Genomic DNA, 27,026 nt, shown 5'->3' with positions numbered 1-27,026 from the left:
CAAATGTTTGTGTAAATGTCAGACGAAATATGAACATAAGCAACGATTATAAAAGACGGAAGTTTTATAGAAAAAAAAATACTTAAAAAACAAAAAAGTCATTTTAAATGTAGAAACACAAAGAGAAGACGTGTTACAGATAGTGAAGAAAGCGGCTACGCTGTCTTCTATAAGCTGCTGCTCTTTATTGCACCACATAACTTCCGGCGTATGTAAAACATTATGCCTTTATAGTGCCTCACCTAGTGGATTCCAATGTCTAGGATTAATTGTACTGTTTAGAAGCAGACGCTAATTGTCTGCTTTACCAAGCCACACATCAACGCATACTTTGCGCATATAATACCGAGATCACATTTATTATAAGAGCCAGAATTTTTCTATATTTTTCCTCTAAGTTAACCTGTTCTTTTGCGCAAGAATATACATGCTTAAAACGATGCTTGTTGCTGCATTTGCAGGCTATATACTGCATTACAAAGAAGAACAAAATGACTGGGTCAAGCAACATGTACCGGGAACGCAGCAAAGCATCGTGCTTGAGAACTTACGGTGTGGAACACGCTATCAGCTCTATATAGAGGCATTCAATGACGCCGGAAAAGGGGACCCGACCCAAGTGCTAAGCGTCAAGACTGAGGGCACAGGTATGACGTCCATCATTTTAAACAGAAGTAGTTGCTGCAGTCATCAGCAATAATAATATTGATAATAATAATAATAACTTTAACAATAATAATTCTAATTTAGAAAAAAGGTGGGGAGACCAACTACTTTCGGATAATCAGTTTGCTACCCTACACGTGTAAACGGGATAGGGATGATTGAAAGAAGGAGAAGAAAGAGGTAGTGTATGTTGTACCAGCAATGTGTGTTGATAGCCTTATGCTTTAGCTCACAGGGAAGCATCAGCATGTAAGTTTCGAACCTTTGCTTGGTGAAGTTATAGCGCTACGTCCATCTAGGTTTCATTGATAGGCAGCTATTTTTAAACACGCGCTTCAGGTGGCAGCTACTGCAAAGTTTTAACGCGATGGTGTTAAAGAGCTTGTTTTGCGAAAATTTTGATGTCAGCGTCAGTGTCATTGGTTGAGATAAAAAAAAATGCCCGTTATTCGTGACCAAAAAACAGAAAAAGGTGAATAAACTGGATAATAAAAATTCTTGGTTCAAGCGAAAATCAAGCCCAGGCTTTCTGCAAGGCAAGCAGGCGCTTTATCACGGAGTTACGCCTTTCTTTAAAACATCTTTGAAGAATAAAACAGTACGGGAATGTCATATGTTATGAAGAGTCTCCTTATTGTATGCCGCATTGCATGGTAGAAGCGAACAAAGGAGGCAGGCATGAACACATGCTAATTGAACAAGTGGATGTTTTAAAGGCTCACTCCATGACAAAGTGCTGAGACATGTTCAATCATCATCAAAAGGAAAAACATGAACAAAGTGAGCAGCTGCGTAAGTTTACGCGTGGCGTTACGTACACGTAGTGAACCCTTTGCCAATCTACGAATGGAAAACGTACACCGTAGTGGACACTGCACAACTGTACTTGCAGCGGTCATTCTGAAGCAGTTTGAAACGGCCAAGGTTAAATACGCGAAAATTCACTTCCTTGTGGCGTGGTTGAGCCACGCTCCCAAGACCAAAGCCAGGCTAGCAGTACAAAAGGGGCTGCGTTTCAGGCCCGATTACGCTGTCACGCTAAGTCCAAGCTCAAGCGTCATCCATAGTTTTCGTCATTCATGCTGGAGCTTCGTACTTTTCTGGGTAGGCTGTCCGTGGAACGGCATTTACCAGCTGAATGTCATGGGCATTTTCACCTACTTCAAAGAAAACGATTACTGATTGAATAATGTCTTCCACGCGATCAACAGCTGGAATTCACAATACCTTGCGTAACTCCCTGAAATCACATAGTTATAAGATTATTGACACTACTGCTTACTGTCAGGTGGCAGCTTTTATTCACATAAGCTATTTGAGTAGGATAAGCATGAAATTTGTTGGCCGATAGCACAGTTACATGAACGTGTAAAAATTGACCTATTCTCGCCATATTCGCACATTGCTCTCATGCTGTTTATGATATGCGATAATGAAGCAACCATCAGTATTGAACTAGCTGCACAAATACATGTATTGGCCAGGCAAGTTTATTATTTAATATTTACTTGGGACGTACATTGTTGTTACCAGGCACCTCTGCTCATCAGTTATGTTTCATCGGTAGCACGGACCAAAGTCGTCATTATGTTACCTGGGCTGTAGCAGTTCGCAGGAGCATCATCCGGTAATGAACGATAGGCACACTAAGTTGAAGTCTCAATTTATTATTATTGCGTAGAACCAGCATGGCTAACAAGAAATGCTTTTCCCAGCTTTTTTTTATTCCTTGAAGAAATAAAATTCATACCTGTTGTATAATATCTTAGAGAATATCATACTCTGTCTAGCTTTCCTGAAGTAAGACTTTTCCTTCCAATCATTATCTTCGTGCAGAAAAGTGTCACAAACTGCCTTGTTTCATAAAATGTATTAGTATCCTGCACTACGTGACCACCTCATCCCTGAGCCACCGCACAGATCATCGTCATAAATTCGAACTCGCTCCATGTAGTACTGCAAGGTTTTATCATCAATTTTTACCACGAACTTCTCGTGGTTGAAAAGGGCTTCTCGCGAACATTGTGAACATTATTCACCATGAGCAGTTCCGTAACTTTGTAGCTAACAATGTATACTCAGGCATCTTCTAAACTCTATTTAGGCTCATGTCTTGCTACCTAGTTTTATACGAGCTTCCGTCCCCCCCTTTTTTTGTTTATTGTATTATTTTGATTCTTTTTGTTTTTGTTTTTGTCGAAGTGTTGTTGCCACTCCTCCTCTGTATTGTATCTGGCCCTGAGAGGTGTAATAAAACAAAAATGAAAAAAAAATGTTTCAGGGCTATAACTATAATTCACAAAAAGTTAGTAGAGATAAGCACCTGTGCCCAGTGCTAACATATCTTTCAAGATACTTTTTTACGGTCATTTCCAAGGAAAATTTTTTCAATTCTTTTTTCTGCTTCCCAAACCTTTTACACAGCTTTCCCCCTTAACCCCGAACCCGACCCTCTCACACAACGCTAGAGTATTATTTATATGCTTGTGTAATAAGGAAACACAAACAGGTTTGGCGGCTTTCAAAGATTAGAACATTCTCACAATAACACAGTTTATTTTTTTTGTCTTCGCCGAAATCTCTTTTTGCTGGATGCTGGTGCCTTCTTGTAGCAGAGAACAGCGATAGGTTCCCCGAACGCTTAACTCCCCAACGATATAAGTTGATCATGTATCGACAGTAGACATTTAGACGTATTCATGGTATGAGCGTATAAAAACTTCATGTGGCGAACCAGCTCTTTAAAAAACTCGATCGAGCGAACTAGCTCTTTAAAATTGTTGTGACTCTGCAATGCCGCATAGCTACGGCACGTTTCCCTAGTGAAAATGCACGCCCATGCTTCAAACTTTTATTGCTGAAATCTAGTGTTTCGAGAAGTTATGGGACTCTGCGCTGCTAACGAAGATCTAGTGCATTAAAATCAGTATGAGCTGTGGCTGTGACTGAAAACAATGGATTTGAAATTCTCTCTGACTCTGTCTCTCTCTCTCTCTCTCTCTCTCTCGCTCTTTATAAATATATATATATATATATATATATATATATATATATATATATATATATATATATATATATATATATTTGACAGAGGCTGTGGCTGCAGGCCTTCCTAGGATATTGAATCAGTCTTAGTATGCCGCATTATCTGCAACATCCAGGCTGATGAAGCTTGGCTTGCATATTAGCGCCGGCAACGGCAAGCCAGGAGTGGGTCACGGAAGCCGCGGCTGAAGATACGAGAGACGCTTGTTTGGTTCGCGTAGCGCACGCCTATTTATAGTTATTCCAGATATTTTAATCCAGCTGCAGAGCTTTCAGCTTCGCTATACATACTTGAGCCTTCGTCACATAAACTGTGCTGTTACAATTCGTATCAGTGAGGGCGAGAACCTTTTGACGGAAAGTGGAGAGTCTCTGCCGAAGAAACCGATGATGACGTGTAGACTACTACGCCCACACTTTCGGTGCGCTCGCGGGGGGGCCACAAGACGAAATTTTCTTTCGCGTACTCCAAAGTTCATGCTGCAACAACCACGAAAGAAATTACGACATCGTCGACAATAATGTCTCTTCTTGTCGTCAGAGAAGTTTAAATATATTCTAAAACTTCCGCAGGTGCTCTTTATTGTTTTACATTACGCCCGTGTCAAATTCAGCGCTTTACGAATTTTTTTTCAAGAATGCCTGGCCCTAGTTTGTAAAAACCAGCCGTATTATAGCTGGTGAGAACAAACTATATACTCGCGAAGCCTCAATCGTTTGGAATAATTTTGGAACAAAGTTCTAAATTTGTGTGTTATGAAAATTCTAAGTAAAATTGTCGGCTGAGAACTTTGCACATGGCCCACCCAACGTTCATATATATATATAAGTACCCAACGTGTCTGCAAACATACAACCTTTGCTCCATGAACTGAACACCCTTCCCGAGCGCAACGCTTGTTGTTTGTCTCCTTTAGATTGTCCTTAATGCTATGGTTAAAAACTCGTTTCAGCGATCACAGTTCGCAGGTTTACTGCTAATGAAATACCGTTATAGACGCCGCAGCGAGGAAGTGGGACAGGCTGATGTGTAGGCGGAACAATGGTTAGGGAACCCCTTCCGCGGCTGTAGCACACCGCAAGGCGGCCTTTCGAGGCGATTTATGGTTCATTACAAAAAAACCAGCCGTCACTGACGCGCCGCCAGCGAAACATTAGGGGGAGGGGACACGTTACGCAGAACGGCCACGAGTAGGGGCGTGCTGACCCTACTGGCACGTTGTAGTCACGATGCCAGCGAAAAGCAGAACGTTGGAGCTGATAGCAAAACGAAAATCCTCTCCACTGCGTTACGACGAGGGGCGTGGAGGTTGAGGGAAAAGAAAAACAAGCAATAAACGAATGCTGCAGCGAGTGCGCAATGCGACCCTAATCGCCATGCGTGTCTTCTTTCCGCGCACTCGGGCGTATTCGCCGTACAGCACCACCCTGTGAGTGATGACCCTGGTGCGGCAAATAATTCCCCGAGGTTAATTACTTGAGTGTGTTAACGAGCTCTCCGGCTTGATCCCCCTCAAAATACCAACAAATGCACCGTGCTTTTTTTTTCCAATGCGCTAAGCAGCTTCGGACGTAGCGAAATCGAAAAGAAGGGGGGGGGGGGAAGAAAGCGGTAGCTTTAGCGTAAGGACTGGTACGGTGCATGTACAGAAAAAGGTGTAGGTATCTGGTGGATCTAGGTAAGAGTGAGAGGAGGTTGAGAGAAAAGGAACGAGGGAAAAAGAGGAAGGGACCCGTGCAAGAACACAGGTTCATTAATAATGACCCGGCTGAAGAATTAACGAAGTAGGCAACAACTTTGTTTGTTCTGCCGATCAAGACGGGATCCACCAGTCCGGGTCTCGACGGCTGACGCGGGGCACCTGCCAGTTATGAGGTCCCAGCGGTGGCCTTCGAGAACGCGCTAACGAAGCAATGAAGCTTTCGACGAAGTGCAGAACAGCGCGAAACAAGACAAACAAAACCTGCTTCCACAGCGGATATGGCAGCGACGCTGTATACCACTTTAGCACGAGCGTCAGTTTAGAGGAGGAGAAAAAAAAAAGATAGCTCAGAAGTCATAATAATCCTTCAATCACACGCGCTTTGCTAGACCATTAACCAGGCTGCCTTCATCTGAGCACGAAAGATGGTGTCGGTTTCAAAGAGGGCAGACCTCTAGGAAGCTTTCATTCCAAGCGCCATCACCAGCCGTTGTTAGAAACAACTAGCATCAAAATAATCTGTCATTCTGGCTAAATGTGCGTTTAGTGCCGGCGACAGCGTTCTGCACAGCAACTGCGAAATCGATGGCGCAGTAATCGCCCCCTCCGGAGAATATTGTTTCACTAAAGAAACATAACTTCGAGGAATGTTCAGTAAAAACACGCCACTCAACGTAGAAACAGCGAGTAATGATGCATGATTCAGTCAGTTTAAACACGAGCTGATCAAGCAAAGTACCTAGTCATTTGGTGGGAGATTGAGATCGAACAGAAAACAGAGTTTTAACGAACTTTCACTTCCGGCAACAGTCAATGGCTTCCTAATACGCATGATTATTCCATTTGTCTTGTGCTATGATGTGGAACGGTTTCATAAGAGTTCTTGCAGATTTCTTGAAAGGCAAGCTTAAAAAACACTGAAAAAATTCCGAGCTCTGTACCGGGAAAATAATCTTTCCACTCACTTGTTAGTATGAAAGTGCAAAGTCGGGAATATTAGGGATCTTAAAGCATTTGCACAGCAGTATTCACAAAACCCCCTGTCCTTGATGAGCTGTTACAGTAACAGCAACTGCCTCAAGAAATGTCCTGTTAGGTTCTAACGATGACGCCAATCAGAGACTGCTGCATGAGAACGAAGAAGTTTTTACGTTCCGCCTTAAAGAGAACATTACTTTAAAATTTGAACATTTAGAGCCAGATGCAGGTACACGTGACAACCTCCACTGCCATATTATTTGAGGCTTGAGGGGGGTGGTATATTTTGCATGAATTGTGCCCGACTAAAAAAAAATGCCATAATATAGAATACGCCACGTCGTGTTCTGTCGAAGAATTCATTTTAGGTAGCTTTGCTCTAATTACACCGTTAAGGCAAGGGATTTGCTTGGTACCAATCATAAAAAAGGGGGTAAGCTTACAGAAAATACCGTCGTCTTATTTCGGTAATAATAAAAACTAAGCGAATTTCTGCTGCGCCGTTATTCAGGGATCAGCTTTGTCACAACTCATAACTAACGTACAAGGAACGCAACTAACTGGAAATGACAGCGTCTTCCCGATGCTAAAGTGAGTTTTGAAGACCTTGGCATGATATCATAACGAGTAAAATTTCACGTATTTGAGAACTCTCATGACGCTGCAGCACCCACACGTTCGAAAAGCATGGCAATGCAAGCTGTGTATAATACATGGTTTCGAAGGGCTAACTACGATTCTGTAGAGGAAAGATTGATTTTGAGGGCCGAAGCTCCTTAGGGTGTGGGTCGTTTCTTCCTCTGTAGTAGTAGTATTATGTAGCCACCTCTAGTATATGAATTGCTCAATAGATGGCCTTGTGTGTATTTGTCCTGACAAATGATGTCACTAGATGGCAATAGTGGATTTTGTATACTTGACGTATGGACGGACGGACGCACAGACAGACAGACAGACAGACAGACAGACAGACAGACAGACAGACAGACAGACAGACAGATGGACGGACGGACGTATGGACGGAGACGTACAGACGAACAACAGACAGGGAGACAGACAGATGAATGAACGGACGCTTTGCCCCACTCATCATCATTCACTCCGGGGATATGCTAGAATTTTTTTTCTTTTTTTAACTTTACAAAGATCAAGTGCCTTCTAAAATGTTGGTATTAAAAGCGTGAGGTGCAAATGAAATAACTAAGAGCACGTCTGAACACGACAACCAAGGCAACTTTGTCTGATTTAAACATACAGTGACACACACTTAGACATAAATCTTCCATGTATGAGGTAGTAATGGGTCATGAGATCCATGTTCTATACACACACAAAACTCAGTTTAGTCACATGAGACTAATATTCACATGAAACTAAGACACACGAACGCACAGTATGTTCGCACATAACGTGACACGTAAAAACTCACCTACCTTACTATCAAAATCGAAAACATAGTTGTGGGAGTAATTAAGATTTACATAGGTGATTTAGATGTTCGCAGGATAGCATCTTATTCAAGTTCATACCTATAGGTTCAGTCCAACTGGTCGATCCATTTTTAAAAAGACATGCTTTTTCCGCATGCCAGTGGCCCATGTCTGTGCCCACGTTATCCCATTACCTACTAGTGCGCTTAGTATATAATTTATCTTGTGAATAATAATTCAATTTTAAGCAACTTACTAGTATTGTCCTACGTAATAGAAACATGGGGGCTTAGAAAGAGGCTTAAACTTTGATTGCGGATGACGCAGCAAGCAATGAAACAAAAAATGATAGGTGTAAACTTAATTGACAAGAAATGAAAAGACTGGGTCAGGGAGCAAAACGGGTGTTACGCGGATATTAGTCGAATACAAGAGGAAGAAATGAACATGGGCGGGGCGCGTAGCACGTCGGTAACCTAACCACTGGTCAATAAAAGTAACAGACTATTTCAAGAAAAGGAAAAGGCACGATGAGAAGACATAATGTTTAGTGGGCAGATAAGATTAGGTGCGCGGGTATAGTGTGGCTACAGCAGGCACTGGACTGGGTTGATTGGCAGAACCGCATTAATTGATTTTGCCTTGCAGTGGGTGCTGCCAGGCTCATGATGATGAAAAAATGATTCAACTTTTTTAATCGCAGCTCCCGTGGCTCCTGACAAGTCGTCTTTCCTTGTTATCAACTCGACTTTCGTGCTTCTGCACCTGGGCGCGTGGTACAGTGGTGGCTGCCACATCAGTTTTTTCGTTGCCCAGTACAAGCCAAAGGGAGAGTCGGAGTGGACGCTCATATCTAACCACGTGCAGCCACAAACGGAGACTCTGATGGTGCCTCAGCTCCAGCCGGGAACGTGGTACAATCTGCTAATGACTGCGCACAACGATGCTGGATCCACGGATGCCGAGTTTGTATTCGCCACCTACACTGAGAGTGGAGGTAGGAAAACATATCGCAACTATGTTTCCCTTTTCTATAGGCGAAATGCCACATAAAAATGCTTCTCTTTTTAAGGGTGTTAGTCCGTGGGTCAGCAGGCTTTCCTAATGAAATATCTCGCATTGTGAATGGCTGAAGTATTCTCTGATCAAAAATTTAGCTTAAGACGTTTTTGTGAATAAGGACGGGCCTAGAATTGCTCTCGCTTGCATGGGTTGGCCATCACATGTAGGGGGATACCGGTCAGGTGGATAGCACAACCCTGATAGGCTCCCGGTGTGTTGTTGTTTCATGACTGCCACCATTGTCAGCTCGACATCAGTTAACGTAACAAAACGGCACCTATTTCTTTGGTTTCGCCGCCAGATACCTGGGGTCAAAGTCATGTAGGCGCACTGAAAACGTGAGTGATAACTAAACATAATCTTGTTCATAGACAATTTCCTTTTGGAATAGGAAGGAACACCACATTGCTCGGTTAAAGGAATCCTAATTTTTTTTCATTTCGAATGCCGTTAACCAGTTTAACAGCTCACGAAACATCAAATGCACCAGACCAGCTGCTTTTAAGCGTGTGAGTCTGTCGTATGATCAATCATTCAGTTGTAAAATATACAAAATGGTAGCGTCAACAGTCTAAAATGCGGCTTTCAAACAAAAATATTAGACTATTCTTTTTGTTTAAGACGCTAGAGGCAAGCAGATTTGACAATATGCGTAAATATTGTAAAATGTTGCATTCCTAACACCACGTGAAAGTGAAAAGGATCGTTTCACAAGCAAGCTCACAAACTTGCTTTAAGCTTTAAGGATGGTGCCTGGGCAAGTACACATAGAATTTACATAGCCACTTTAGCTGAAGCTCCTTGTTCAGTGGTAGTAGACGTAGATGTACCTTTAGCATGAATTGTTTGCAAGATGTCCATGAATCTCGAGCAGGTGGTTGCTTGTTGGCCTTACTTACCAACCCTAATTTTTTTACAGTTTTAGGATAGAAAAATCACCTTTTGTGGTTACCCGAAATGTGCCTACGGAATGATATATTTTCGGTAAACGCAATCGCCATAGAATACATGAAAAATATATCTAAAAGATGGACGACTACCTTTTGACAACGAAAAAAAAGTGTCCCCTTGCATCATTCAAAGCTACTGAATGTGCTAGGCGAGTCTACAAATAAACAAAGCATTTAGTTTGCCTGACCCAGTTGGCTTTGGGACAATAAAAATCAATTTATGAAATTTGAAAAATTGATAACACCTTATTCAGTCATACAGAAAATAAAAATTTAGGTGCACACTTCCTTTTTTGTAATTCTGTATTTTTCTGAGGAGCAGTGCGCACCAGTTACACTGAATATTTTGAAAATGTATGCAGATAAAGTAAATATATTCGATAGTTTAAGCACGTTCCCCACAGGCTAGACTGAATTTGCAATAAGCTGTCTATAATAAGGATCCCAGATAAGCAACGACTGCCTCGAAAAGATGAAAATTTTGAGACTCCCCTACTCCGGATTCCCGAGAAGCACATCTGGAAGCATCCCTGAAAACTTAGCGAAGGAAAAGATCAGAAAAACATAGGGCCTGTCACATCCATAACTGAAGCAGAGTTCACAAAGAAAGAAAATACAGATGATGGAAGGCATATAATAAAAAAGTTCTAACTCAGCAGTATAATGACGCTCTCGTTTTTCACTTTGAGAAGCACCTCGTGTCCGTAAAGATAGTGTTTTTTCTTGACCGGTAGAGGTTTCTGCGTGTGATGTATTTAGCCTAAACAACTACTTTAAAAGGAAGGAGCAAAAGAATAGAATGAATTCGCTTCAGACGATACGAGTGTTACTTTCGCCCACTCAGCATTTCAATGCCCTTCCTGTTTCTAAAGATTTGATCAATATTTTAGCAGAAATATCTCGTCGTAATGTATTCTTAAAACACTAAGGTCCTTATGAGAGGTCTTGACTCTTTTTCGCAGTCGCTGATATGAGGCGACTGCGACCTCTTCGTACCTTTTATGTTTTAAATTTTTAAAAGGGCCATAAGTTTTCCCGAAATTATTGCAGTTCTATCACTTCAATGAACTGTTTGATGTGTGACAATCATCCGTATTTTTTTCACCGCTACGCTGATATAGGTAGTTAGTTCCTGCGCGAAACTTCACAACTTCTCTGGTGTTTGTAAGAGCAGTTGCAACTTCTCAAACTTCAGTTATTTGAGGAGCTGCAGTGTTCCTAAACCTGTTTTTTAGGAAAGTTAGAATGTTATATTAAAGAAAAACACACAAGTAACTACCAACATATGCTACCTTTTGAATGTAGTAAACCTTATACACTGACTGCTGCACTCTCAGGCCCCGCCGCGGTGGTCTAGTGGCTAAAGTACTCGGCTGCTAACTCGCAGGTCGCGGGATAGGATCCCGGCTGCGGCGGCTGCATTTCCGATGGAGGCAGAAATGTTGTAGGCCCGTGTGCTCAGATTTGAGTGCACGTCAAAGAATCCCACGTGCTCGAAATTTCCGGAGCCCTCCACTACGGCGTCTCTCATAATCATATGGTGGTTTTGGGGCGTTAAACTCCACGTATTAATCAATGCAGCCCTCTCAGGGTAACAGAAGCAAGGGAAAGGCAGGGAGTTTTTACCACATACGCACGTCCGGTTTGCTACTCTGCAGTGGAAGAGGGTATAAAGGGGTGAAAAGAGAGACCGATTGAGAGAAGAGAATGGGAATATAGAGCATTGCAAGAGCACTTGGGGGAGCCCATGCAGTTTACAGTGGTCTCTCAGATTTGTTGATTTCAGGTACTTCAGCTGCACTTTAGTTGCCCTCTGGGCTCTCGAAGCATATGCCCATGGCTCTAAAATCGCGCAATGAGTCAATAACTAAAATAAGGCTTCGTTTAGGCTAGATCAGCGTGCATAAGTGGAATGAACAATCAAAATGACATTTTTGATTCTCTCCAGCTCAATGTGTCTACCAAGTCGTCAACGAGCATGTCTTGTGCTGTACCTTGTACAGCAGCTTTTTTTTCGGCAGCCCAAAAATCTTTTCAAATATAGATATCCCTCGCTGACCACATATACCCTCTCTTGTAAATGTGGCTTTTCATGGTTTGTTGCTCCGTCCACCATTCACAGGCATGATGACTTCTGTAAGAACATAGATATATATAGCTCTCAGGGTCTCCCTGGTACAATGAGAACTGGCATCGTGCCCTATTTTTTTCTTGTTCTTCAGGTACCGTTCCACCCTTGGTGTCCATGAACAGTGAGGAGCGCCGTTTTTACCGGCACCTGGGCATAGTGGTGCCGGTTGCCTGCTCCGCGGTCATCGTTCTCATGGTGTCTTTGGTCGTATGCCTACTGTACAGCCGCACCTGCTGCCGATCACGCTCCAGGGTCATCTACGAAACGGCAGGTGTGTTGGCGGCTTATATTTTCAATCGCGCCTAAAACAAAAAAAAAAAGGCGTTCACTGAGAGAAAATTCTGGGCATGTGGGCATTACCCGAGGTACACAGAACCACGACAGGAATTCTCTAATATACTTTTTATTTTATTTTAACTGTAATATTTGTGCATATTTGTTATGAGTATTGAGTGGACTGCAACGAAATCCTGCATATTTAATGTGTTAAAACTTTTATAAATAACAAAGTAAATAAGTAAACTGAAACAAAAAATAATATATATATATAGGTGCGTGTGTGTGTGTGTGTGTGTGTGTGTGTGTGTGTGTGTGTGTGTGTGTGTGTGTGTGTGTGTGTGTGTGAACTTATATATGAGATAGCTATATCCTAATAAGAAAAGGTGCTGAATTCTCGATCAAAAGTATTCTTCGCCGCATTTTTATCACATATATTTTAATGACCTTAATCTTGAGTTAAGTAAGTCACAATCAAAAGAAAAATATGTTTTTTTGTAGAAAATTAGAATATAGCCTGCAAAAATGGTTGGCTTCCGCTTGCTGCGCTCCTGGCGTTTTCTATGTAATAAAGCGCACAAAATGGAGAGGCAAGCGAGTCAGTACTGATTGATTACGGCGTAAATCTAGCGCAATAAAAAAGACGAGGACAGGAAAGCGAGCCCCGCAAGCACTTGTGGTGTTCGCTTTCTTGCCCACGTCTTTATTTGCGCTATATTTAGGCCATAACAATAAAGCGTGAAATCGGTGGCTCTTTGGGTTCGCCGCCAGACTTTGCCGGAAGTGCGTGATAATGTTCAGTTATTTTCCGTCACATTGATCGAGATAGGAAACATGATGACGGAAGAGTACGTTGCCATATACGAAGCCATAGAAGAAACAAATAAAAGTGAGCTGCCCGTGTAAGAATCAATACAAGAAAAGATGGTTGCTAGGGATTAAAACGCACCGAGCGAGCTGTTTTGAGAAGTAATCGAGAATTTTTTTCCGACGCTTGTCAAACTAGCCTGACGGATGGCTTCGTAGAGAGATGGAGATCGCACCCCCCTATGAAATGCTTTACAATTGCTTTCCACGAATTGTGGAGCCTAAGAGCAGCCTCATATATCAGTTTAGTTTTACTCGGCTTTGTACGGTTGGAGTGAAAACAAAGATATTTTTACGACACATTCTGCGTAATTGATTGCGTTGTTAGAAAACGGATTTTTGTAAGTGTGTCACATGAAATTATTGTGGTGGTAATTTGCAATCAAACAATAGAATAAAAGGCACAAAAAATACAACTGCGAGAATTTACGCGGCACAACTGTCTTCACACGAGAAAAATTTCCTACTTCATTTGGGTAGTTATTGTTTGGCATAAAAGGAAGAGTAGCGCTTTCAATAATTTGAGGCAAAAAACTCTAGTGTAGAAATAGCGTTCGCGAATTAAAAAATAAGAATGATCAGCGAATAGATCGATTCATAATCTTTTAATCATACTTTGGAATCCTACTTGCGCAACTGCGTAGAAATTTCGACGTCTGCAATAGCTAAAAAGTAGAAAACTTTAACTGTGCCACCTTTGAATTCTTGTTTTTTTTATCGAAAACACCAAGTAATACTGAAAAGTGGGACATAGAGTGAAAGTATTGCCATATGTGATGAGTGGAAAACAACTGCCCACGGCTGGTTATTTGGTTTTCAATGCAAATGACGTACTTTGATTTGTAACTTAGACTTTCCTATTAGAACAGTGCCTCCTATAGTCCATGGGATAAGTGTTGGATATTTACGTGCGTCTAAGCGACATGGCAATATCTGCTCGTGAAGAATCGATTGGTTTCAAAGAAAGACTATAAAATTTTTGCTACTCAACAAAATGGTGCCGATACTGTGACTTGAATAAAATATTTCAATGAAACGACTGAGTTTTATGGGGACACAAACACAGGAAGGATGTTGTGTTATCTCGTTTTATAAACTTATACCACTTCAGTGTTGGCGTGATTCGAAAAACTAAGCTAAAAACATTCAGAGCACTTTTTTTACAGCCATTGAAAGAACAGTGACAAAATATTCCACTTTCAAGATTCTGGACAGTGTTGTGTGCCTACTGTTAAAGTTACGTTCTTATAAATACACTAAAGGCATCTACACTTGTCTATATATTCATTGAATCGTACTTGAAAGATGCAACTGTGACAATTCTCAGGAGACTCACTTGGTTCTGTCTCTTTTTTTCCCCTTTCTGTTATAGCTATTTGATAGAAGGTGGTGAAACCATTGCGCAAAATTATGGTATCAGCAAGCTGTTTCATACATTAGTGTTCATTTTTTCAATAAAATTTGATTTCAGAAGCTAAAGTATGCAGCATTATAGAGACACAAATTTAGTAGCGAATTTCTCTTATTTTATACGTATATTGTAAACCTGAATTTGTGTTCAACTGATGCATCAGTGAAATGTGTGGATGTACTATTATTATGATTATTCACATTATTACGTAACAAAATACCGCCTTCTGACACCAACAGCAGCCAACCACACATTACGAATCAGGTCTAGATCTTTTATTAGCCAAACTTGTGCAGAATAAATGAACTCATTGGCGTATACGACAGTAACTTCAAGAAGGTAAATACAGCCATTTGAAATCAACAATAAATGTGCGGCATCGGCATTTGGGGGGCTGATTGTCAAACATCGTTCGGGGTGGTAGCGCTTCTCTGAAGTCCAGTGTGTTAGTGACGCTTGTAGAAGAATACTCTAATTGGTACATTCATTCTATGGTGATACGGTGTCTTAGCACAGCACCGTAAGTGTAATTACTCATAAGCTGTGCATTGGTGCATTGAAATGTTGTGCCGTTCTAGGCACGTATTTTTTGTAGCCTTCCCACGCTTCGCTCACAATAAAACAGATCATGTTTTCAATATAACGTGAACGGGGGACACCAGAGAGGGGGGTAGCTACCTGGGTAACTAACAAGGCTAGATCCATCTGCAACTTCATCATAATTATCCTCTTCTAACAGCATCCTAGCATATTAACCTTCGCAAGAAGGAATGGAGGTGGAATTTCCAAACATTTACTAGTAAGTTGGTCTTCCTCTTTCTCAACTCTTTACCCTTACTGAACTACCAGGGGAGGACGATCGTAGCCGAAACAGCAAAACGGGCAGCCGTGACATGGTGGACATGGTGTTGCTGAGTAAGAAGCTCCACTCGTCGTTCGACGAGACAAACGCCAAAAGCTTCTACCCGTCACCGCCCCGGCTGACGCAGTGCCAGCAGCAGTCGCAGCAGCAATGCCTGTCAGCGGCACAAAGCGCGGGCCAGTTGGCATCGGTGGGCCAGGAGTTCGACGACGCCAACAGCGACTGCGACAGCGTGCCTTCGAACGGCGGCGGTGAGGGCCAGCACAGGCATCACCACACGTACGACGTGCCTTTTCATGTGCGAAGGGTAAGCACAACGAAAAAACAGAAATTCCACTGGTTCTCCACTTTTTCTAATCAGAAATAATGAACTGAAGTAGTGAGAAAAGAGTGGTATACCACTGTTCTCTCACTACCAAACTCTCTCATTTGTGATTGGAAAAGACTGATGCCAGGTTGCCCCAAAATAAATGTGTTGTCTAATGAAGTCCAAAGGCAATAACTGAACGCTTAATCTAGGTGCTCGGTATCACTGAATTTTATCTTAAATCTCGGAGCAGCTACGCAACATCGGTGCGAAGAAGGAGTAAACAGTCCGGCTGCTCGCTTTTCCTAGCCCGTCTAAAACTTCGCACTCGCACACCCTCTCCATTCGCCTCCGCTACTTCTTCCTACTTTTTTCCTCCTATTCAGCATCACATATTTGCTCCTCACCCTCACTTCATTTCCCACTCATTTCTCTATAGTAGAGTACTGTACATCACTCTGCCACAGCTTTGCACTCTCACTTTTTGTTTTTCCGACACCTAAACCCACCTTCTTCCCCACCCTTTTCTGTATTATACTAAAAGACTATGCTACATGCCCTCTCTCTCCTCCTTTCTATCTCACTAACACTCACAACTCTTTCCACTTCTTTCGGTACTATACTGTACTAAATTATACTATACTTTGTATGCATGGTTATGCAGTATGTTTCGAAAAAAATGCAGTATGTTTCGAAAAAACGATTTTGAGTACTTGGTAGTTAACTATGGGAGAGCAGTAAGCCGTCCCTTGCTGACATTCTAGATTATGCTATGACTACAAATTTCATTGTCTGTAGCATAATTCGGGAAATACCCAGTGCCAGCGAGCTTACTCAAATGCGGAAGGAAGGAAGGAAAATAGGAGGAAAAGAACGGCAGGCGGGTTAAACCAGCCGATAGGCAGCCAGTTTGCTACCCTGCGCATGGCAGGGGAATGGGGGAGATGATGCACAATTAAGCCTTCAAAGTTGCGCCGGTCAAATGAATGCTCGTGCCCACTGCTTTTGAGTAACTGATGCTCTTTCTATCATGGGCCTGTCGGTGATCAGCAGTTTCTGATTCGAAAGCCTGATCTTTTTTTTTTTCAACGTTACTGACTCGTCTCATGTTGCTCCATTTCATTCTCGCATTTCAATAGATCATGAAGGGCCACCTTTGTTGCCGGTAGTAGCAGAAGTGTTCTGCAGCTGAGTGCGTGGGTGTAAGTCTGATTGCTAGCATGAAGGAAGCAAGAAGGAGGAAGCATCTAAAATTGCAGATAGACGTAAAGAAAACAAAAAAAACATTGCGTCAGGTTTGCGCAAGTGAAGCTTCACTGGCACACAGGGCTCCTAGTGTTTATATTTTTATTTTTCACACGGTGGTTGTGTGAACCACGGAGCAGGAATGTTACACAGGGTCGTTACTGCGAATGTGACTTGAGGAATTCGATGTTCCGTTTCGCAGCAATAGTGTTTCTGAAAAGCAAATTGGACATATTTGGTTTGCTGCTCCGGGTTTCATATCTTTGTCTGAATAAGAAATAATTGAAAGCTGAAACCCCTGCACACTACCCTGAAAATGCAGTCACAACTGATGCGAACGCGCTCAAATACTTCTTTGATTTGACGAAAGGTCTGGTTCAACTTGCGCGTTACTTGTTGATTCTATATAAAACAAGTGCGTTTCACAGTACCAGTAACGCACTGATATGTTTATCTTTAGCCACGGGAATGGAAAACGTTGTATAATAAAAAATATACAAGTCTAATGTGACCGCTTTCACCTGGGTGCAATCTAAAGACAGCGGCTTGTCTATGAAAGCAAGAGAGACAATTAAATAAGAAAATGTAGACTGTTGTGCAGTTTGTGCAAGAGTTACCTAAAAATGCGTTGAAATCATATTAATTCATGCTCGTGTGCTTGTAGGATAAGCGCGCTACCATGAAGGTCGACGAAGCAGCAAAAAGCGCAGAATAATGAACGTGACTGTCGGAAAACCTGTACCTTCTTATTATATGGCTCCCCTGCCCTGAGACTAATATGTTAACTGCTAAATCATCTATGCCGTTATAAATACACACACCTATTCTACGGCGAATTCGCATTGTCATGTCGATTTGTCCTTCAGTGAAATGGGTCATTTTGTAGTTCATGTATAGTGTTACTTATACCTCCTAACGACCGCATGCCGCTTCGTTTCCGACATATTGTGGGAAGACCGCAGGTCGACGTAAGCAAAGAAACTTGACGATTATGAAGTCTTATCTATGAAATTCCGAGGAATCGAGGTCATCTAAACGTGGTACCGCCTCTCACCTGCACAAACAGCAGCCTGCCATAATTCAAGGGAATTGGGTGAGAAAAACCACACTTGGCAAAGGTAAGCTAGCTATAAAAAATATTGCCGGTTTTATATAAGAGAGACCCCCTGTTACATTTTGGTGAAATCGCAGCAACGCACTACAAAGCGTATGCCTTCCTAAAACAACTGAACACCACCACATGTGATCCTATTGTTGAACACTGTGGGAAGCCACGCTGTTTGCAGTGTGACACTGATTTGGCCAGATTGTTCAAATGAGCCTCTACTGTATAAATGCGCCTCTACTGCGGCACATACCCACTTCAGGCATTATTCCTCATCGGCGTCAGTCACTGCATGAACAATTGGCAGAAACTTCCTTGCAAAAGCCTAGCGGATACCACGCTTCTCAGAAGAATGACGAAAATTAGCACAGCGAATGCCGGCCTACTACCCAAAAATTTTTATTATCAACGCCCTAGTTGGTATAAAGCAAGGTTGTTCACAGCAGTTACCCAATGAGTGTTTATAAGAAGCTCTGAAAGGCCGCTCTTCTAGCTTTTGCTGCGACAGTGCAGCGCCTTCCACGTAGGCCTGGCGTTTTTTTTCCTCTCTCAGCATTGGTTTGTAGGAACACACGGCCCAGCAATACATTGGCCCCGTATCTGCATGGTACACTGCAAATGTCGTCGAAAGACGATAGTCTTGCGTTTGGAGAGAGTAAACAAAACATTTATTTGATGTTATGTGCAAGATAATCGGTGAAAGGCATTCTGGAGGCGCTGCGTTAGAGTGTCTCGAGAGTGCAGAGGAGGCGAACGAGCGCATCAAGGCACGTCGCACGTGAGACATGAGCACCATCTGGCCGTTTTCTTAAAAAAGCAAAGTGCGTGGCTTTGAGACGGGTGTGTGCGCCCGTCTCGGAGGTGATAATGTGTAGAACGCTAGGCGACGGGTAGGTGTCACCACCATCTCCTCTTAGCAAAGCACTGGAAACACTCGCCTTTTCGTGCAAGCGTTGCACGGTCAGCGTAGCGTGATAAGCGCTTCGGTCCTTACAATTACTTATGTATGCCTTTTCTAGTAAAAGACCCACATGCAGAATATATACGTGTTGTTATCACGTTCCAAACATGTGCAATAATTGCTTTTTTATTGACAATTGCACAAGTATGAACGATGAATCTTGAGCAACATTGATGGGCGCTGCTGATGGGGTTGGCCGTTTCAAGCACCCGAAGCCGTTAAAAGTGGACACATAGACAAATGTACAGACAGACAGACCAAAATTTTTGCGTTGAAGGTCCCCAAGAAAGACTATCGTCTTAAAAAAAAAAACATATTTTTCGGATGACGGAAATGCTGTCAAAGGCATATCCATGATGTCCCAGCTTCTCCGGCTCCTCGTTTATCGCGGAAGCGAAGCAGCGAAGCGCACTGCCGCAAACTCTACAATAAGTCCGTCTCAGCATTTGAGGCTTTTTAATTAATAAAATCAAACAATGTACTAGGTAAGGGTGCTGGAAGTCCTGATTTTGCTTAAGGCCTGATATATTTTATAATCACAAACACTAAAATTACCCCTCATTCTCATATTATATTATCAAGGTTTGCCGTGAACTTCATATATATATATATATATATATATATATATATATATATATATATATATATATATATATATATATATATATATATATATATATATATATATATATATATATATATGTATATATATATATATATATATATATATATATATATATATATATATATATATATATATATATATATATATGTATATATATATATATATATATATATATATATATATATATACTGAGGCATGAGTGAACTCATCAGACTGGCTGCTTCTGTAAGTATGTTTAATTTTCTCGCGTTACTTTCTTATTTCTATTCTCCCAGCTCTGCAAGGGCTCGCAACCCACTCAGAAACATCCCGCCAAACAACCCACCCTCTGCGGCGAAACCTTCATAAAGTTTCTAGCCGCCACCAAACGAGGCGCCATCGTTCGAGATGATCGGCGTCTCTCCATCGTTCCGTCGGTGGTCGGGACATAGAAGATGTGATGGACGACCCATGTTTCCGTTCTTCCTTTCAATGTTTCTGTCTTACATCTGTCGGGCTGTTTACTTTTACTCCCCGTTATACCTCGATCGTGTCGGTTCACCTACTTTACGAAACGTCGCCTTGTTTTCTGTTCTTGCGTTGTTTTGCTTTGCGGGGCCATTTCGTCTTCGTCCATCGTTCCGTTCGAAAGCGCATCCATTGTCCCGGCGCTGTATACTTTTTTTTTGCTTCGTCCTGGCGTCATAGCTGTGTGGTCGTACGTCTTTCTCGCTGTAGCCACGCGGCCTCGTAACCACAGCGGTCACCACGAACTTCTGTCTCCTGCATCATTATGCCGTTTGTGGATACGGGGGTGGCTCTACCCCCTGGGAGTACTGGACAAAAACGAAAACACACGATGTACGCACCATCGCGGCAAGAGGTAAGTGGTGAAGAGGAGAGAAAGGCTTCAGAAGGTAGAGGTGGGGGAGAGATCAAAGACGAAGGGTGACAGGAGGAAGTGGAGAGAGAAAGAGAGAAAGGGAGGAAGGACACACCAGCGCGTATCGACCAGAATAACTGTCCGCGCCATTGTCGTGGGTCCCGGCTCTTCGCTGTCCGCCTGTTCTGCTGGTACTGCCGCTACGACTATGAGTGTCTCGTCCAAGCCCGTTCCGTGCGCGTTATGTTGGCTAGAACGTTGTAAACATCCTGCTTTGGCAAGCAATGGCCTTGCGTTTGGTGGGCGGAGAAAATGGGAAAGAAAGAAAGAAAGAAAGAAAGAAAGAAATGCGACGCAGCACTCAACCGCGTAAAGAACGTGCACCCGGCGTGGTCAACGCGGCGCTTCAAAGACGAGGCCATAAGTGCAGCTCACAAAAAAGAGAGAGATAAAAATAATGCAGCTTTGAGACAATCAATACCGGCGCCGCGCCTTCTCAGTGCTTTTAGCGAGAGAACTTGCGAATTAAGTGCGAGCACAACGTTAACCCCAAGCTCATGTATAAGACGAACAGGGCAGCAGAAAAAAATGAAACCACTTTGGAGGAGGAAAGAAAACAGAGTTCACTGGTTGATGTGTATCGTTCCGAGCGGTGCTTATGAGCAAACAGTGAACCGTTAAGCGCATGTGTGCGTCTCGAACACGCAGTCCATATTGGTGGCGTTCAGATTTTTTTGGTTTGGTGACTCGTTGCAGCAAACTTTGGTCCCGCGAATTTCATTTGTTTTTGTTTTTTTCAGCCTGCTATAAGTCCTTGCTTGTGCGTCGAGACGTGAGAAGTCTGTGTATAGCGTACCGCGAAGAACTTGCGTCCTTCAATGCCTCGCTCGTCGACGTGCCATCGTAATTGGAAACCAATAAGGAGCCGCTAAAAGCGTTTTACGATAGCGAACAAAACATCAATATGCATGCGCTGGAGCAAACCGCCCACTGAGTGAGCCTATACGTTCAATTTTCTGCTACAGTGGGAGGCTGCGATCCGTGTGGAAGTTTGGCAAACTAGAAACAGGGCTCCTGCCGTGTTTACACTTGTGCTATTTTGTTACGTTACAAGTTTCTTGTTATGTGTTGTTTTAGTGAAAAATAAAACAGAGAGTAACGGTGACGTTTAAATGTTTTTTTAGAATGGAAAACAGGTCCACAGACCAGGAGAAATATGAAACGGTAATGTACGATGAGGATCCCAAATTGTGCCAGGAGTTGTCACATACGTTTGGAAATCCTTTCGTTTGTCATAATCATGTCGGGTATTCTGTCATGACCAATTCAAGCTTGAAAAAGATGCGCGAATTTCCATTTCTGAATAACTAAATGTGACACGCCTTCAAGCATTTGTCCATCTAAAAATCGTCCGTATACATCTGACCTAAACGGTAACATTTATAATATGCTAATCTGCTTCATTGCAGACCAGCATATAGTAGGAGTGCATGTTGGCAGGGTCTGTCCTATCCTCTTTCTGTCTGACTGAGAGTCACTTACAGATAAGAGAATTAGGCGCAGAAAGAGGAGACCACGCGTGATATGCTGCAACAAGAACGATCCAACACGAAATGATCATCAAATACTGATAATAAAGTGTGATAGTGTAAAGTAATAGTCGCTACGTTAATGGTTTCGAGTCCTGATTGATAATATTATCCCCACACGCGCATAGCTGCTCGTGGTTTAAAGCAGGCTACCCACTACACAGAAAGCAGCCATATGCGAAAGCTTATTTCGCACAAGTGGCTTTCAGCTTTATCAATTACATTGTAGGACATTGTAGTAATCCACAATTTATAATTCTCGAGTAACATCAAACAATAAAATATATGCACAAAATGATCAAAGTACCAACTAGAGACAAGATATCGCTATCACATTCAACCCTTCAAAGAGAAGCTTAAGGACCCATTGTTTTTTTTTTTCGTTTCCAAGTGGTGTTCAATTTTGTTCATTTATAATTTTTACATCACCTTCTATAAACATATTTACGTGCGGCCCATGCCAATGCCACCTAGAAGATTATCAGGCTCTCTCACTGCCGCCATGAAATCACTCTTTTGGACCAAGCGAGCGCACAAACGGAAGTCTGTGAATACAATGCCACAGTCGTTTCCTGTTAAACGATGAAGCGTTCGGGGCAAGTTATGCATGCATAACAGCTTTATTCTGCCTTTTTGGGTCATGAAAGCACTGGTTGAAGTAATGTATCGTGTTTAAAGCATTTGGAAACTCACCTGTAAGCCATTTTTTTAACGAAAAAGCTAAGATTGACACTATCGAACATGTGGTCAATCTATAGGAGCAAGTTTTGATGGCCCAACAAACCGACAAAATTTATACGGTAAAGTTTATTCATTAATTATATATTCACGCACGCACACACACACTATTTACAGCATGCAGAGAAACTGTGCCTAACTAATTTGCAAAGTATTTGAAGTTTTACTTGTACTCTTTAAAAAATATGTCTTCATAAACACGTAGTTATTGAGGAGAGTGCGTGCTGCTTCCGCAAGCATGGTATTCAGCCCAATATCAGGGTGACAACTATTACACGTGAAAACAAAATCTTTTGTTTCACAAAAATTTCTTGTGACCAACACAAGCGGCGTTTTCTTTTGCTCTGGCCCCTCTCGCAGTGGTGCGTAGTCGGTCATATAGCTTAAGGCCTGAGAAAACTGTTGAAACTGGGTCTATAATAAACCGTGTAGCCCCCCCCCCCCCCCCCCGTTGGCGCTTCTATCGCACTGATGGGTCTTGGATCGGTATATTTTTGGTAGTGGTTCCAAGTTATTTTACCTTGAAGTACAGATTACACACCTGAAAATCAATCAAAAAAATGCTTCACCGTAAGTTTCTACACGCAGCTAAATTTAAAGGAAACGTATTAGACTAAGGTGCTGACCGCAACAATATTGCAAGAACGTGACATAAACACCGAAAAGAAAATACTACGCACAAAACCGACGCACTAAGTAATGCAACAGCATTCTTTCCATTTTTATCAACCAAGTGAACAGAGGTAATACAAGTCCGCGGCGCTAATCGCCAGTTGCAAAATGTTTACTGACCCTGAATGAAAACACCTGTTTGAAAAATGTTCTTCTGCGCACGGTAATTAATTTAATGTCAGGGCCTACACGCCAACAAGTCAGAAGCACACATGACACCTCTATTTCGGAGCAATAACCGAACATGGTAATGTTGGGGCCATTTAACGACCTAATAATATCTAGTACGGACACACATATCTTCGGATGATAAAAAAAACGGATGTGGACAGCAGCTCGACGAACGACACGCTCCCATTTCGTTGTTCGGTTGTCTTAGGAAACGAGTACACACGCAGCATTAGTCGATTAGCCGCGACAATTCGCTGCGCAGCATCGCCCAGTCGTTCAGATTTCCAGCCGTACGGATTGCGAATATTCATTGCACAAAACGCATCATATATCCACGCTGCAGTTCACCAACACAAAAAATATGGTCTCCTCAAGTCACCAACAAGAACACTACTAGCACGCCACGTAAACTTTCGTCGGGCTTGGCAATCCATGTCTGTCGAGCGACGAGAGCAATCGTAGGCACGTCTGTGGAGCGAAACACGGTGGTGAAAGCGGAGTGACGTCAGAGCCCGTGGCCGATACAGTGATCAGGCCTGAAATTAAGAGGCAATGCCCGTACACGCTCGTCAGTTCTGGCATGTTAAAAGAGTGTTGGGCATGGGGTATGCTCTCGCATTCATCATACATCAGCATCATGCTGTATAAATCATATGTCAATCATGCCACCACCACCATCACCACCATCATCATCATCATCATAATCATCATCAGCCTGAATACGCCCACTGCAGGACAAAAGCCTCTTTTACGTTCCACCAGTCCACTCGGTCCTTGTGCCTGCGGCTGCCACTTTCTGCCCGCAAACTTCCCAATCTTATCTGTCCACCTAACTTTCTGACCCGCTTGCTTTTTCTTGGAATCCATTTTGTGAACCCAATAAACAGTGGTTATGTTCTTTTCGCGCTAGGTTCCCTGCCCATGACCATTCATTAACGCGATAGCGTGAGAGAGCTCGTGTCGCAGAAATTCCGCCATCGGTGTCGGCCCCGTTGGTTATTGTATCGTCACACCGAAAAAACTGCGCATTCGTAGGAAAAAGAAGGAAAGAGTGTTCAAAGTCACAAAGCGCGAGTGATGTAGTTTCTTCGCTCCTGTCATCCCCCTCCCCCTGATTATCTTCCAGCGCTTTCGTAGGGACGAGAGAAGAGAGAATGCAATTGCAGCATGTGACAAACCTTTGTAACTCCACTCGCACTGAACGGATTCTCAAAACTTTTGCGGCGTTGAATTCGTGAGGCAATAAGCTCTTCTAGTAAATTGATTTCATGGTTACTTGAAAAACTGTTTCAGGTCTTTTTTAACGCATTTTGTTCGACAGGTCTCACGAAAAAAGCGAGCCTATTCGGCGGTTCATAGGCGCATTCTGAAGGCCTCACACTACGTCGAAAAAAGCCGGGATAGTGCAGCACATGGCCCATAAAAACACACAGGAACTTTCAAACAGCTCTCAAAATGGACGACTATGCCAATCTAGCGGACAACATATCATGCCTTTCCAGATGCGTTGACCAAGCAAACAGCAAACGCTAGATAATGTGCTGTCATCTGTGAGGCATTGTCAGAGTCTTTATGGCCTCCGAGAAGGCAAGTGCGTGGCGTGTATCTTGGAGGCCATGCGACTCTTGCTTTAGATCAAAAATATGTATGTACCATTCGCGGGCATGTGCTGGTTTAATCTCCTGTGTGCGTGTGTGTGTGTGCGTGCGTGTGTGTATGTAACAAAACACATTAATAATTATGCACTTAGCATTGAAGGGCGCACCAAAGGCCGGATTTCGCTATCGCGCACATCACTTAAGGCAAAGCTTAAGGGTCCCCCATTTTCTTTCTTGATAATAATTATGATGTCCTTAAGACCCGTTTGTTTTGTGATATAATCTGCCCTCCTCTTGTCCCTTAGGGTTTACACCTGTCATTTTTTTTTCATTTCTCGCTGTGTTGTCCTCAACTCAAATTGAACCCTCTTTGTAATCATCTAGGATTCTGCTCCGTAGGTTAGTACCGTTAAGATTAAGCAGTTAAGCTGCAGCATTCTGGATGATCGTGTACCAGTGTATTCTGTATGACGAATGCTTGTTAGTGTGTCTATGCTTTTGCTGCCAAAGTGGCACAACCTAGTCAGTCGTTTTTCAGCCTTTAGTCGTGTCCCCAAGCCAAAGTGTAGCAATTTTATCTTGAACAAAATGAAATGAAGTATACACTCTTTTTGAAGGATAATTGCAATCTACCATTCATGATTTGAAAATGCTTGCACAATATGCTCCCCCCCCCCCCCGTTCTTATTCTTCTAGTAAATTCAATCACGTGGTTCAGCTGCACAGTTACTACCTGCCTTAAATCGACGTACTCGTTTACAATTTCAAGTGCACTGCTACCTATCTCGAAGTGCTGTTTTCTTCCGAGGTTGTGGCACATTATCTTCGTTTTCTGCAGATTCATTTTAAGACCCACCTTCCTACTCTCCTTGTCTAAATCAGTAATTGTAAATTGCTATTCGTCTCCTTAGTTACTCTACAATAGAATTTCATCGGCGACGCGCAGTTTACTAATGTACTCTCTACTGATTCATATCCCAACCTCTTCTCCATCTAGGTCTCTGAAAACCTGCGGTAAGCAAGCAGTAAACATCATTAGGGAGATGTTACCTACTTGTGTCACACCCTTCTTTATTGATAATCTGTCGCTGCTATATGCAGCTCTATGGTGGCTTTTTTATAGAGCTCTATGGAAGCATATATAAACATCTCCCAAGATATTAATATATGCTTCGTCGACGTCCTGACTCTGTCGTGTCTGCAAGACTGCTGATTTGATTGATTGATATGTAGCGTTTAATGTCCCAAAACCACCATATGATTAGGAAAGACGCCTCAGTGGAGGGGTCCGGAAATTTTGACCACCTGGGGTTCTTTAACGTGCATCGGAATCTCTGCACACGGGTCTACAACATTTCCGCCTCGATCGGAAATGCAGCCACCACAGCCGGGATACGATCCCGCGACCTGCGGGTCAGCAGCCGAGTACTTTAACCACTAGACCACCGTGGCGGGGCTGCATTACTGCTGATATGTTTATTAAATCAAATGACTTTTCGTTAGCTATGAAGGCTATATTGGTTGAGTGTATTCTGAGCAATTCTCTTTTACCTGATTAATAGTATATATGTGGTCGATTGCTGAGAAGCCTGTACGAAATCCTGCTTTATCCTTTCGTTGACTGAATTCTAATGTTGTCTTAAATCTGATAGCAATTACCTTTGTAAATATCTTTTACATGAGGGCGAGCAAGGTGATCGGTCTATAATTATTCAAGTCCTTGTCGTTCCCTTTTTTATGGATTAAAATGTTAGCATTATTCCGAAATTCTG

General features: G+C 42.5%; 1 protein-coding gene across 5 annotated transcripts in view; it reads left to right on the top strand.

The window, feature by feature from the left end:
• LOC119169563 (cell adhesion molecule Dscam1-like) overlaps positions 1 to 27,026 on the top strand; it is a 491,221-nt gene that overhangs the window by 418,166 nt on the left and 46,029 nt on the right. For 4 of the 5 annotated variants that reach the window (XR_012886621.1, XM_075876196.1, XM_075876188.1 and 1 more), the window contains exons 19-22: positions 462 to 647; positions 8,526 to 8,819; positions 12,057 to 12,236; positions 15,369 to 15,688. Coding sequence is in view for 4 of the 5 variants with exons in the window: in XM_075876196.1 (XP_075732311.1) it covers positions 462 to 647; positions 8,526 to 8,819; positions 12,057 to 12,236; positions 15,369 to 15,688 (980 nt within the window). In the remaining variant the exon portion in view is untranslated. The remainder of the gene's footprint in view (positions 1 to 461; positions 648 to 8,525; positions 8,820 to 12,056; positions 12,237 to 15,368; positions 15,689 to 27,026) is intronic. The other variant, XM_075876190.1, reaches the window with a different exon arrangement.

This window comes from Rhipicephalus microplus, chromosome 2 (assembly GCF_043290135.1).
Source record: "Rhipicephalus microplus isolate Deutch F79 chromosome 2, USDA_Rmic, whole genome shotgun sequence".
Taxonomy (NCBI): domain Eukaryota; kingdom Metazoa; phylum Arthropoda; class Arachnida; order Ixodida; family Ixodidae; genus Rhipicephalus; species Rhipicephalus microplus.
The sequence above is the reverse complement of the archived record's forward strand: the minus strand, read 5'-3'. Positions and strand labels throughout refer to the sequence as shown.